This window comes from Convolutriloba macropyga, chromosome 4 (genome assembly GCF_964194025.1).
Source record: "Convolutriloba macropyga chromosome 4, txConMacr16.3, whole genome shotgun sequence".
NCBI classification, from domain to species: domain Eukaryota; kingdom Metazoa; phylum Xenacoelomorpha; order Acoela; family Convolutidae; genus Convolutriloba; species Convolutriloba macropyga.
The window spans coordinates 69,863,403-69,876,442 of NC_134471.1; the positions used below are offsets into that span (position 1 = coordinate 69,863,403).

The 13,040-nt window shown below is 39.2% G+C and overlaps 1 protein-coding gene across 1 annotated transcript in view; it reads right to left on the reverse strand.

The window, feature by feature from the left end:
- LOC142337862 (protein spinster homolog 1-like) overlaps positions 1-13,040 on the reverse strand; it is a 77,378-nt gene that overhangs the window by 14,945 nt on the left and 49,393 nt on the right. The window contains exon 4 of the mRNA XM_075387460.1: positions 10,822-10,972. Within this exon, the coding sequence (XP_075243575.1) occupies positions 10,822-10,972 (151 nt within the window). The remainder of the gene's footprint in view (positions 1-10,821; positions 10,973-13,040) is intronic.

The window sequence follows — 13,040 nt, forward strand, 5'->3', positions numbered from 1 at the left end:
TCATTGAAAAAGTGAATTCCAAGAAATCAGGGTAAGACGAAACAAAAATCTGTTAGACGATAAAAACAATTAGGAGCGCAATAATAGCCGCCTGGAACTGCTGACGCGGCTATTAATTACACTATTCTACTTCTTCAGCCTAATGAAAACAGCATTGAAAATTTTGCAAAAAAATTTTGCTCGCTTAGAGAGCATTCGTTAACACTTCGACTTCTGGCTCTATCGAAAAAAGGTACTTTTTTCACTCCACTCTTTAAATTTTATCAGATGTACTCCCGGCATTTCCATCGGCATTAAACGCTGATTGTTTCTTGTTTCAAATTCACGCCCAACAAAAATGATTGGAAAACACAGCCGGAAGACTCCGGAACCGACTAAAAGTCAGGCTCGGGTCCACATCCTACTCACCATTGGCAAAATTGTACCACATTTAAACCAACCCATTGTTACGATTTACAATGACCTTTGTTACAATGACCTTCAATGCAACCCGAGCAAGATAAGGAAAACAATGATAATTAACCACGTGCTGAAGCCCAATGTTCATAATTTCAAACGATATTATCAAAATCACTTGGTCTTTTCGAACTTCTTAAGCATAAAGCGTTATAAAGCATTTCTAAGCAAGGGATTCAATTAATGTTGCACCGCAACGTTTGGTCCACCGACAAATAGGTTAAGGATAAAACAGTCAAAAAAACAGGCACCAAAAGCATTAACTCTCTCAAAAATTTTAGCAAAAAATCTAAAAGGGGAAGATTAAAGGGGAAGTTAAAAGCGTGCCCACCACTAGATAACACACCATCCCTCATGTTATACAAGTTGATTAACATGCATAACAAGGTTGATTAACATAATTCTAAGACCCGGTAAAGCTATCTAGTGGGAGAACTATATCTCAAGGGTTACAAAAACATTTTTTTGAAACTTCGGGGAAAACAATCTCTATCTCTCTCAGTTCTGGCGGAGAACTCGAAATTTTTAGTTTAGGTTTGCTCCCCCGAAGTCACAACACTAAGTTCGCGCGCAAAAACTGGCCGCACTTTTGAATGGGGGATTATGTGAACCCCGAATACCAATTTTTTGCGTTCTTTTGATGTGTTTTCAGCTTTCAGCACAGCAAAGTTCACGAAAAAGACAAACGAAAAAGATACGAACAAAGACCAACAACAAAGACAAGAAAAAGACGCCCTCAAAGTCCAAAGCACGTCAAAATGTCCAATCTTGAACTGCAGAAACAACCTCCGCAGTTGTTAGACCTTGTAGCAACCTTCCAGCGTTGCTACAAGGTCTAACAATGGTGCTGAAAACAAAGTCAAAAACATAAAACCAAGGCACCATTTCAGAAGCAGACATCAACAGGTGATATCAGGTAGCGACACTTCTTACCCGAAAGCAAAATTTTCTGGTAACTTTGAACCAAGAACTTGAACAGAACTTGACGGAGGCTGAAGGACTGGACAATGACATTCTGGAGACCGAGGAAGTTGATGACAATTTGACACAGAACATTGATGCAATCAAACGCTTCACGGAACGTTTTGAGGGACCTTCAACAGCAGTAGATACGTCAACACTCATTCGCACACATCTGCATTTAATTGTTTTGTATAGATCACTGACAACGGATAATGCAAGAGACTTCAGTAACTTAATTGCAGCAATGGACGAACATCGACTTGCCTTGCAGAATTTGGGTGAACCAGTCAAAAGTCAAGAAAGTTTTTGTTGCTCCAATTCTATTTGGCGCTGTTGCCTCGAGTGCTTGCGCGCGTTCCTCTAAGAAAAGTCTGAGCTCTGCATACTTCTGAGGTTCCTTGCCCTTTGAAGATAACTCAATTGGCTTACAACTAAGCTTACAATTGAAGAAAAGTAGCAACACAAAAGTTTTTGGACTAGGTGGGACAAATCAAGACAACAAAGGTCACGTGGACCTTCTTATCTCATCAAGGAACAGATCGTCAGCTGTCAATATTAGTGCGTCAGTTTTGACAAAAATGACTGATAATCTGCCATCGCCGTTCATTGACTTCAGCCAATAGGAAACAGTAAAGGAGTTGGAGCTTGCTGACCAAGACTTCAAAAAGCCGTCATCAATTGACCTCTTGATCGGAGCATCTCATTATGAAGACATAATGATTGACAACAATCGACTAAAGGAGCCTAACTGTGGAATAACATATAGGCTATCAATGTTCGGCTGGGTCGTTATTGGACGGGAACAGACAGAAAAAACCCATACAAACGATCTGCAGACTTTCCTCGTTTCCTCAGATCCTGAAAATTTGCAACGTTTTTTAACAATAGAAGTTCTAGCAGCGTAGTATTGGACAGCCGAAGAAAATCGCTGCGATGATCACTTCAAGGAAACAAATAGAAGAAGCCCTGAAGATCGCTTCAGAGTGAAACTTCCCTTCAAAAAGATGACAGAAGCATTGGGAGATTCACTTCGACAAGCCAACAAACGACTCCGCAGTCTTCTATTCAGATTGGAAAGACAACCCGACCTTTATAAAAGATACGCCGAGTTCATTGGAGAGTTCCTTCATCTCGGACACATGCAGAAAGTTCCAACATCGAACTTGTCAAGCATGTTGATAGCCGCTGCTCTTTGTCACCATTGTGTATTCAAAGAGTCAAGCACTACCACCAGCTTGAGGGTCGTTTTCGACCGATTTGCAGAGACGACAACAGGAGTATCTCTTAATGAGACTCATGGTGGGAACCAAAATTCAGAAAGACCTTTTTAGCATTCTTGTTCGATACCGACTACATCAAGTAGCATTTTCTGCTGACATTGCAAAAAGGCACAAACAAAAATTGGACAAGGAAGACAAATATTACCACTTATTAATGTGGAAAGATCAAAATTCAGAAGTCAATTGAAACTTATCGCATGATTAGTTTAACATACGGCATTGCTTCTTCGTCTTTCCATTCAATTCGACCCCTACAAGTTCTTGACGAAGAAACAACAAACGCTAAACTTCCTTTGTCACTAACAACTGATATGTATGTGGATGATCTACTTACAGGATGCGAAGATTCCAAAGCCGCACAGGAACTTCAAGACGCCATTATTACGCTTCTTGCTTCAGCAGGTTTTGATATACAGAAATGCGTTTCTATCGACTCAACACTTGTATCAAGACTAGCTGCCACTTACAGCGAAACGGAAGACGAGAAGATAATTGAAAGCCAAGACTATGCCATTAAGACGCTTGGGATAAGGTGGAATGCAAATCCTGATCAATTTGGTTTCACAGTGAAGCTTGACAAGGGAACTCCATTTACTAAACGGCAAATTCTCTCGCAGTTTCACCTTTATTTGACCCACTCGGATGTCTATCACAAAAGACTATTCAACACCTGGGATCAACCTTTGTCGGACGCAATTCTGCAGCAGTACCTGCGACATCGAGCACAACTGAAGGATCTAGAAAAAATTAGTCTTCAACGGAATGTTCAAGTCAGCCAAGAAACCAGATTTGCAGTTGCACGTCTTTTGCGACGTTTCAACTACAGCATATACTGCTGTCTTTATCATCAGACAGGAGACAGACTTCATTGAAACAAAAATGCTTACAGCAAAATCAATATTTGCACCAATCAAATCAGTTTGTGTGCCAAGGTTGGAACTTTGTGCTGCCCTGCTAGGAGCTACGCTTGTTCAGGCAGCGACATATGCTATTAGCGATGAATGATTTCCAACTCCAAAGGTTTTTGCGAGTTTAGATTCTACGGTTACAATTGCCTGGCTACAAGATTATCCGAGGAAATGGAAAACATTTGTCGCCAACCGAGTAGCAAAAACACAAGAACTTATTCCAGCCAGTAGTTGGAAATTTGGAAATATGTTCCAATAGAAGATAATCCAGCGGATTGTGCTTCAAGAGGATTAGCAGCAGCTGATTTGTTGAACCATAAGGTTTGGTGAAATGGAACAGTGGTTGCGGCAGCCTCAAAACTCTTGGAATTCACTTGACATCTTGTCACCGACAGGAGAAGACACCGAAAAAGAAGTAAAGGTGCAATCTGAAAACGTGACAATGATTTCATCAAAAGAAGATAACGCAATTTTGTTGATGATAAATCAGCATTCGTCATACATTAAGTTACAAAAATTTTTACCTTTGTCCAATGATTCATAAGCAGAATCGAGGGAAGAATTCTGTGAAACAGCGGGCAACAAAAACGTACAAACGCATAAAGGCCTGATCTTCAACGCCAAACGAATGGACTAACAGTAATGAGTCTACGTCTCAACCAATGATCCAGAATTTTAATTCAGTCTCCTTACTTTGTCTGTATACCTTCATACAGCGAAACTTTCTTCATTATTACAAGATCATCAGGAATCAGCCCACTGAAGATGCAAACAACAGCAGCAGAGATGCGACACGACAAGACATTCAGCAACGTAACGAACGCGAATCCACTGGACCAGAGGAGGCTGGTGGTATAGGAAGGTCCGGAGGCCCAGGTGCTTACATCAACACCAGGATTGGCAAGGGGACGGGGACCTCTTTAGTTGCCAATGCTCCTCAACGTTTAGGTAGGGCCGGAGGCCCGGGTTGTTTTGTCAGCGCCAAGGGCGCGGACAAAAGTTGGAGCTCAAATTCAGCCAATACTTCTGAGGGTATAAGTACGCCCAGGGGCCCACGTAGTCTTGTCAGCACCAGGGGCGCAGATGAAGATATGAGCTTTTTTCTAGTTCCTTTGGTATAGTTAAGGCCGGGGGCCAAGTAGTCTTGTCAGCGGTGGGGGCGCAGATGAAGATGCGAGCTCTTTTTCTACTAGTTCCCTAGGTATAGGTAGGGCCGGGGGCCCAGGTAGTCTTGTCAGCGCTGGGGGCGCAGATGAAGATACAAGCTACTTTTCTACTAGTTTCCTAGGTATAGGTAGGGCCGGAGGCCCAGGTAGTCTTGTGAGCGAAAGGGCGCAGATGAAGTTCCGAGTTCCTTTTCTACTAGTTACCTGGGTATAGGTAGGGAAGGGGATCCAGGTAATTTTTTCAACGCCGGAGGCCCAGGTAGTCTTGTTAGCGATAGGGCGCAGATGAAGTTCCGAGTTCTTTTTCTACTAGTTACTTGGGTATAGGCAGGGCCGGGGCCCAGGTTGTCTTGTCAGCGTCGGAGGCGTAGATGGTGTCGGGTCTCAAACGATGATGTCAACCTTGGTATAGTTCGGGCCCGGGGGCCTGGGGATCAACTGTACACGGTGTCTGCCGGGAATACAGACAATTCCAGCGAAAGAGTACATCAATACAACAATGAAACCAAAGAAAAATGTTTCGTTAACGCCTATGGAGCAGTCACTAAAGGGAGATAAAAAAGATGAAAACCTCATAGAAGCAGCAAGTAGACTTTCTAGCTCTCTACAGCCTCACTATTTTTTGATAAAGAAAATGAGGTGATTCGAGTTGGAGGACGCCTAGCCAATTCACCTTACAAAATCGGCCAAAAATTTCCAGTTTTTATACCAAGGAAATCACCAATCACTGAAATTCTTATTCGAAAAGCACACGAGAAAAATTTTGACGGAGGACCTCAACTAAAGTTATACACGCGTCGACGAACTATTTGGATACCTGGAGGGCTTTCTGTATTGAAAGGTGTCTTATACAGATGCAAACCATATACCCGTTTTAATGCCAAAATTGTTACAGCCTCAGATGGGAGATCTACCTCGAGAACGAGTAGTACCTCGAGACGGTGTGGACCGTTCTACACCAAAAATGGAACTCGAACGCTTTTGAGAACATACGTTGCAATTTTCATTTGCTTCAGTACGAAGGCAGTTCACATAGAGCCAGTTAAGTCTCTGACCAAGGACGATTGTCTGGCAGCAATTAAAAGATCTGTATCTCGTCGAGGTATTCCAAAAAAAATATACAGCGACAATTCAACAACTTTCATTGGGACCAAGGGAGAGTTGGAGTTTCGACAAGCCTTAGCTACTCGCAAGTTTGAAGATTTGATATCAACGTTCGGCAAGAATATTACTTGGCTTACTATTCCACCGAGAACACCAAACTTTGGAGGGCTGTGGGAGGCCGCAGTCAAATCTTTGAAACGTCACATGTACCGCAGCATTGGAAGAACACAATTGTTTTTCGAAGACTTCACAAAATTGTCGACACAAAGTGAGGCAATCCTAAATGCAAGGCCTATTAATTCCGTTTCAAATGATGACAATGATGCCTCTGTACTCACACCAGGACACTTTTTGACAGGACGACCGATTACCGCTTTACCTGAATCAAAAACAACAGGAAAAGAAACAATTTCATTGACACGGCAGAAGAGGAGGGACAATCTTAGACTTTTGGAAGAAGTGGTCTACAAAATATTTGTCAAAATTACAACGGAAAAAATGGCAAACGCGACAAACAAATAGACATCAATGATGTAGTAATAATCAAGGAAGAGAACACACCACCCTTTCAGTGGCCAATGGGACGAATAACAAAGTTCTTTGATGGAAATGATAAAATAGTTCGAGTTGTTGAACTAAATACATCATCTGGACTATTTAAACGACCAGTCAACAAGCTTGTCTTGTTAATGAAAGACGATACTGACATGCCGCCATTAAGATCTGAAAACGAAGATGACTCAGATGAAGAATGAACAACAGAGGATACAGACGAGAATTGCAAGCAAGAAAATGTAAATTACAACTGTACAAAACGGGCAAACATAAACTGATTGATTTTAAGAAGGTATCAATAAACTTTTGATGGATTGCTGAGAAATACTATTTACCGCAATTGACCCCTTAACGAAAATGCCAGTTTCATTGATACATTAAAAATGTTGAACCAGTTCAAGGAGGCCTGTATGCTACGCTTTACAATGACCTTTGATACAAAGACCTCCAATGCTGTCCGAGCTAGATAAGAAAAACAATGATAATAAACCACGTGCTGAAACCAAATGTTCATGATTTCAAACGATATTATCAAAATCACTTAGTCTTTTCGAACTTGAGATTCTTAAGCATAAAGCATTATAAAGCATTTCTAAGCAAGTGATCCAATTAAAGTTGCACCGCAACACCCATCGCGGAGTTTGCATTCAGAACCTTGTTCCAAAACAATGAGAAAACGAGGAGCAGAAGAACACCTTATTACCCTATTCCTTCAAAATTCATTGCATTCTGCAACAAGGATTATCAACTTCATGCAAGCGTGTATCATGGCAAGCGTGTATCATTTTGAAGTCTACATGCAAAAACGAAAAACAAAAATCTGCAAAAAGTCAAGAGTGATATTTTGATTGTCACTAAATTCAATCAATTAAAAACTGCTTTGAAAATTGCGCTGATAAACAAATCATAGCTACAAAATTTCAAAAAAGCCGAGATAGCTTCATAGATCTGACGTCTGACATTACAAACGAAAAAAAAAATTAAAAGCTTCTATACGAATGGCTCTGACAGGGAAATTAATTCAGAACTATGTACTGTAAAGTTTCCATGAAATATCATTCAATTAGATTAAGATATCCTCAATTGTCTTCAAGCCGCCAATTGAAGTTCTTTTTCTATTATTTTCCCCCAAATATCCTTCAATTATTGCAGCAGATTGGGCCTTATCACCGTCAATTAGAGTATGCCAAAATCAATTTGAGAGAGAGGGAGGAAAACTCATCTTGAGAGTGAGCCATTTTAAATGTGACAAAAATCTCTTCATATGAATGAACAAAAACTCGCTACAAAAAGTATGAAAATGACGTCTCCCACGCCATTTAGTCAAATAAATGAAACATACCCGGCAGACTGCCTGGAACTGGCCTCCGTTGACTCCCATAACTCGATTGGGATTGAAAGAAAAGAAAATATCAACAAAATTGATTTTTGTATAAAAACATTTTTAGGTGCGATTTATTTTGATGTTATTTCGTAATTGAACATACTGTTGTCTCTCAGTGCGAGGCTACAGGGTCTAGTATCAAAACCAATAAGCATTATAGATAGTAACTAATACTTATGAGAACAAAGTTCAAGTACCAGGCATCTAAAAATGGGCTTTATGGGTTCATCACGTTTCTATTTCTGACTTTGATTTTTTTATACTGACTCTCTTCATTTTGAATTGCTTTGCTGAGCAGCTGCTGTTTAAAATGACTTTACGCAGAATGACAGAAGAGTGAAACTAGCCTAGAGAAGTCAAAGATTTCTCGCAAAATGTCGAAAAAGCGGCAAAAAGGGTAAAGCGAAAAAAAGGTCGACGAAGTAAAAAAAAACATAGCAGGACAAGTCCTGACGTACATTTCAAAGAATTTGAAATTGACTAAACAAAAAATTAGACCCAGAACAGACAATGAGTGAATTGGGAAAATTATTTCTAAAAAATAATCAGATCAAAAAATTTAAAAAAAAACAGACAATCAATGTAAAAAAACCGCATACGAACAAAAAACCATTAGCGAGAATTGGACATTTATTTCAAACAAAAACTAGGCCTAAAATAAACTATGAATGGATTGGGAAAACCATTTAGAAAAAAGTCCGATCCAAAGAATCGAAAAACAGCAAAACTCACAGTGAAATCGCCGCATGTGAACAAAAAACCACTAGCGAGAAAGCGAATTTCTGTTCAAACACCGTTTTCTCAATCTAATTTAAAATTAGAGCAAAAAATTTCTCGCCGCAAAACCACTCACTTTTTCGCTCCATTTCCTGTTTCGGCGTGACCAAAACCACTACTCCAATTGGACTTCAAAAATCATGAAAATGTGTGAACAGATCTTAAAAACATAGCCGGAAGAATTCCGGAAACGACACGAAGGAGAAAATTGCCCATACTTATGACTAAACAACTAGAACAACTATTGTGAACCCTGAACCGCCACAAATGCCACATAAAATTTAAGGAAGAATAGAAACGGCATTCAAAATTAAACTGAAAAAAAAACTAGAATATAAACCGACAAATGTCGGAAGAATAGCTCTTGAACGACAGGCGAGGCAATTTAATGCAATTAAACCGTCAAGGTCTTTAGAATAGATCAATTTTTCTTTATTGGTGCAAAAAAACCTCGACCCAACCGGGATTCGAACCACTTACCTCCCGATCCATGTCCACCCGCACTAATCACTGCGCTACGAGTCACTTAATTTTCCTATGCTGCAACCGATTTTATATCAGCAACAAGCTTAACAAGCTTTACTTCGGAGCACTAGAGATCACTCAAAAATGATAAATGAAAGCGTGAAAAATTTACTGGAGAAGTCAAAGAATGTTCTAGAAGAAAAGCGCAAAATTGTCAAGCGAAAAATTTGCATAAAAAAAGACACCCACGTTTACAATAATTGCTATGAACTGCGTTCAAGAGCAATTAAAAAACTATAAATTCTTTTAGTAGAACAGGGAAACACAAATCCGAGTAACGTTCATTTGCAATTAAAGCAATGAAAATATCGCAAAACAATGGGCAAGTCATAATAGGCTATAAAACTTGTCTAAGATTTAAAAGAAAAACTGCAAAAGAAAATGGTTTAAAACTTCAATTTTTCTGTCAATTTTCCTAAGAAAAAAAAAACGATTGATACCAAAAAATTTTAGTCAATTGGTATCTGAATATTCCTTAAGTAACAAGCTTCTATTCAAAGCCCACTTAAAGCATTAAAGCAAAAAACATCAAACAAAAATCATCAAATTTCGTCTAAAAATCAGCAAAACTGATCAAAAACCTCCAAATTAGCATTTAACTCAAATTAACTACTTGAAACCTTCAATTCCTATCAAAAAAAACCTAAAACTAATACAATATCATAATCAAACCTTATAAGCATCAAAAGTTGCAAAAAAAACTGCTTCAAAAAGCCGCACGTGAACAAAAAAAGTTCGCTCGCTTAGAGAAAATTTTTTCACACATCAATTTCTCGCTCTCTCAAAAACAGCGGTATGGACAAAAACCACTCTCTTTTCGGTCCGCTCTTCACTTTTGTTCAGCAACAAAATCAGTCCAAATTTTTTCACGTGTTTCATTTCCTACTTCAATTCACTCCAATAAAATTGATTAAAAAAAGGACTTCTCCAATACTCCTCTTCGAGTCGTAAAAAAGACAGCGCCCCAATACAATTCAAATTCTTTGAATTGTAAAAAAATAGGAGCGCTATAATAGACGGCTGAGAAGATGAGGGCGGCTATAAATGAAAGAATGAACAAAAGCTGATTTGAAAAGCGCGTGACATATGGTCATAAAAATTTCGATGACGCAACAAAACACCGAACAGGCCAACAATACGTCCTGTCAATTATCACTTTCACATATTGTCAGCGTGTCAGGTTACGGGGAACTGAGGAGGGTCAATCTTTTAAGACAAAGAACCGCCCATCACACCTTGAATTTGTCTCCTCAAAACAGTTTCGGTGAATCGCATACTTAGAGACTAGTAAGGCATAAGGCTCTAAGAGAGCTGCTCGGCCATTTCATGCCCTCCAACCGCTACCCGTTTTTGATGACGAAAAGTCAAATGGGTCAAACTGGGTCAAACGGAAAATCGGGCAAGCAAAAATTCGCATTAAAAAAGACCACAGGACTAATATAACTGCTACAAACTTCGTTTGCGAGTAATTAAAAGGGAAAAAAGAGCAAAAAAAAACTTCCTCCACAAGTGAAGCAAACGTTTTTTCCATAGGTTGATTCAGTAAACTCATTCACGTTTTTACATCAATAATGTTTTATGTAGCCTAATAAGAGTGAGGACTAGCTATTAGAATTGAGATATACAATCATAAGAGCGTAAAAAGTCAATTATAGATGGTTATAGTCAACAGGGAGCGGTGGTGGATGACAAAGACTACCAACCACTTCCACGCACTGGCATCTTCCGCTCCAGCATCTTTGGCCAGAGAGGTAACTCCAGAACCAAGAATGTATCCAAACCCAGCTCCACAGGGCCCAGCAAATGAAAAGACGGACAGGGCCAGCATTCGCTCTGACTGCGGAAAGAGGTCACCTAAAGTACCAGCAATACATTGCAGTGTTTTATATACACGCATATAACAAACAGAAGTTTATAATGCCTATATACCAAGCATGTAATATCAATCGAACTAAAACGAAAAGCCGTTTAAAAAACTTTTAAACAATAGAACATGAAACAGCACAATCTATGCGAGCAAATCAAATACACTCCAAAGGTAATTCAAAGTTAATAGCTCAGGACATAAGAACTCTGGGCATGCTCAGGACATAAACAACTTCATAAGGAAATATAACAATTGCAACCAGGTCGATTCTCAAAAACAACAGTCAGGCCACAGTTTATACGGGAAGAAGGGCGATGAAACTCCAAAAACGCAGCCATTCAAAGATCCGGATCCTAGTCGATATGTGTACCCATAATCTACCAATGCAGGAAACTTGAAAAACCTGAATCTCAGCAGTGCAGTACAGAACGCTTAAAATGACAGTACGGAACGCTTCCGTGGAAAAACAATTATCACATTAATACGAAACAGCTAAAACCTTATAATTCGAATTAAACCAAGTCGACTGTTTGTACTTCCACGGAAACAGACACCTTACCTTTTACAGCCAAGTTTCAGTATTTTGCTAATGTCATTTTTAACAAAAAAATTGGATAACTTCTGTGTTTTATTCAATTACCTGCCCAATAAACCTTTAAATAAGTGATATATACAAAGTTGAACTGTCTCCTTCAATTAGAGTATGCGAAAATCAATGAGAGAGGAAAATCATTTTGAGGGTGAGGCAAGTCTTGTGACCCTTAAAAAATATTCACGCGAATGAACGACAAACGCGCTCCAATATGAGTCGAAAAGGGGATGTCACGCAAGCAATTTAGGAAAGATTTGGTGGATTAATGAACAAAAAGCAGAACTAAAGTCAGTGTGACGTCATATGGTCGTAACAAAAATCAATACCGGAGACAAAATAAAAACCCGTGAAACGGCCAACAAAATCTCCGCTTTGTTATTGCTGCCAACGAGTATTAATAAAACAACAAATGAACTTTGCCGAAAAAATGAAGAAAGAGTCTTCAGAGAAATTAGGGTTCCGGAAAAGTCAGATTAAAAGAGATGATAAGTGAACGTAAAATCATTCAAAAAATAACATGTAAATGCCCGAACCGTGTCGAAATAGAGAGAAGTTTATATTCAGCAATACGTTCACTAAGGGGCTTCAACAACCTGAAACGGGGATATTCTAGACCACTATGAAAATTTAATCTCGAAGGAAACCAATTTTGTCGCAGCTTTCAGTTAACTTTGGACATAAAACTGCTTTCGATCCAGTTTGGCAGCTTAAATCTATACAAAGAGCAAATTTCAAGCTGGAAAAATAACGCGGCTCTAAACCAAAAAAAAAAACAAATCACGAGCGTGCAAGCTGATAAAGAGGTGAAAAAAATTATACGGAAAAACCGATGTCGTGCCAGTTCCGCGGAGCAAAACGACAACTAATTCCTCTTCAAATGAGGGAAAACTCTATATAAGCTAACCCATCGACGATGTCTTATGTAACCTAATAAGAGCAAGAACTAGCCATTGCAATTGAGATACACAATCACAAGTGTAAAAACGTCACATATTGAGTTAAATTCAACAAGGAGGAAAAGGGGATGACAAAAATCACCAAATGCGTTCACTTCTGTCACTCCAGCATCAGGTCATTTCACAGAAGCAACAGTATGGCTCCAGTGTACACCCAAACAATCGCGACCAAACTCGAATACGAAAACAGATTCCAGATCCGAACTTCAGAACTCACGTTTCCCGGAAGAAGAATTTGACAACTTTTTGTAAAAATTTGTGGGTCTCATTATTTATGCGATAGCGAGATATTAGTGTTTTGCAACAATATGACGGAGCACACTTCAAATCTGCTTTTTGCTCTTTCATTTATGCAATTTAGATTGACCTGCGTCGGTTTTTACAAGTTTAAGCAAGTTCTTTTTCTTCATTTGCGTCAACAGTTTTTTTGGTTACTTCTGAATTACTTTACTCTCAAATCGAATTTCCCCTAAGAGAGATGTAACCAAAAAACAATTGGCACAAATG